At 54.4% G+C, this 1227-nt stretch overlaps 1 protein-coding gene across 1 annotated transcript; it reads right to left on the reverse strand.

The window, feature by feature from the left end:
- Positions 1-267: 267 nt before the first annotated feature.
- Positions 268-969, reverse strand: LOC127329370 (uncharacterized). Its single transcript, XM_071826881.1, has one exon. The coding sequence runs from the start codon at positions 792-794 to the stop codon at positions 282-284; it is 513 nt and encodes a 170-aa protein (XP_071682982.1). The 5' UTR covers positions 795-969; the 3' UTR covers positions 268-281.
- Between the last annotated feature and the right edge of the window lie 258 nt (positions 970-1227).

Consider the following 1227-nt stretch of genomic DNA (forward strand, 5'->3'; position numbering starts at 1 on the left):
AACTGGTTGCAGAATAGTGCTGGTATATGTATATATATATATATATATATATATATATATATCCAAAATAGTGGGCTACCATGGTGGCTAGCTATGCACGGGGTGCGAACCGTCGATCTACCCGCTATATGATAGAGAGAGCAAGCGAAACTTTGGACGTCGGTAGCATATGCCGTTATATCGGGAGCACGCTACCACACCATATGCCAGAATTTATTTTTAACCTATAGAGTCCCTTTCTATTTCTTCACAGCACACACGCAGCAAAACTCCACCCACCCTTATCCTCTCCACACGCCGGCATGGTCGCGGGCGCCGAGGGCCATGGATGTCCTGACGGAGCCCGGCGACGCGGCGAAGCGGGCGGAGAAGTCGGGGTACTCGGCGCCGCCGTCCTCCGGGCTGCAGGCGCCCTCGTCGAAGTTGAGGGCGTAGTTGAGCTTCCGCCCGGCGCCGGCGCCGGCGTGGCGGTGGTGGCCGCGGCGGAAGCGGCGGATGAAGGTCTTCCAGCGCGGGCCGGCGACGAGCTCCGACCACTCCCGCACCTTCATGAGCGCGTCCACGCCGCGCCGCCACCACCGCCGCCTCCCCGCCCTCGCCCCGCCGTCCCCGACCTGGTGCCACCACTCCCCGTCCGCGCGGCGGGCGTACGAGGAGGAGGAGGAGGACTGCCAGGGCGCGGAGAAGCAGCAGCAGCGGTGGCGGCTGTGGGAGAAGAAGGCCGCGTCGGCCTCGTCCAGCCCCGCCGCGGCGGCGGCGCCGTCGCTGGTGTCCATGGTGTCCATGGTGTCCATGGTGTCCTCTTGCTGATCTCCCAGGATTTGTTAGTCTAAATCTCGATTTTCTTTAATATCTCTCTTGGATTTCTTCTCTCCCCTGCTGATCTCCCACGCGACTTTTTTCTGAGTATGTGTTTTTTCTCTGTTGTAAAGATCCACGCGACAGATTTCTTCTCTCCCCTGCTGAATTTTTGGATATATCTGTTCATGATGTAGCAGAGGCTTCGTAATTTTTTTTGGCTCCAGTCATGAATTTGTTCATGTATCTGAATCTAGGAGCGCAAATCTCTACTCAACTTAGGAATAGTCAGATCTGTAAATAATGTGGAGCATCATGCTCCATGTGTATCTTTTTTGTTTTCTTCCTCTTATTCACTCTTCAATCCATTTTCTAGTATTTCTGCTGTTGTTCTGCTGAGTTAAACACTATTATCTGATGTTGGTGTTT

Source organism: Lolium perenne, chromosome 1 (assembly GCF_019359855.2).
Source record: "Lolium perenne isolate Kyuss_39 chromosome 1, Kyuss_2.0, whole genome shotgun sequence".
In the NCBI taxonomy this organism is placed as follows: domain Eukaryota; kingdom Viridiplantae; phylum Streptophyta; class Magnoliopsida; order Poales; family Poaceae; genus Lolium; species Lolium perenne.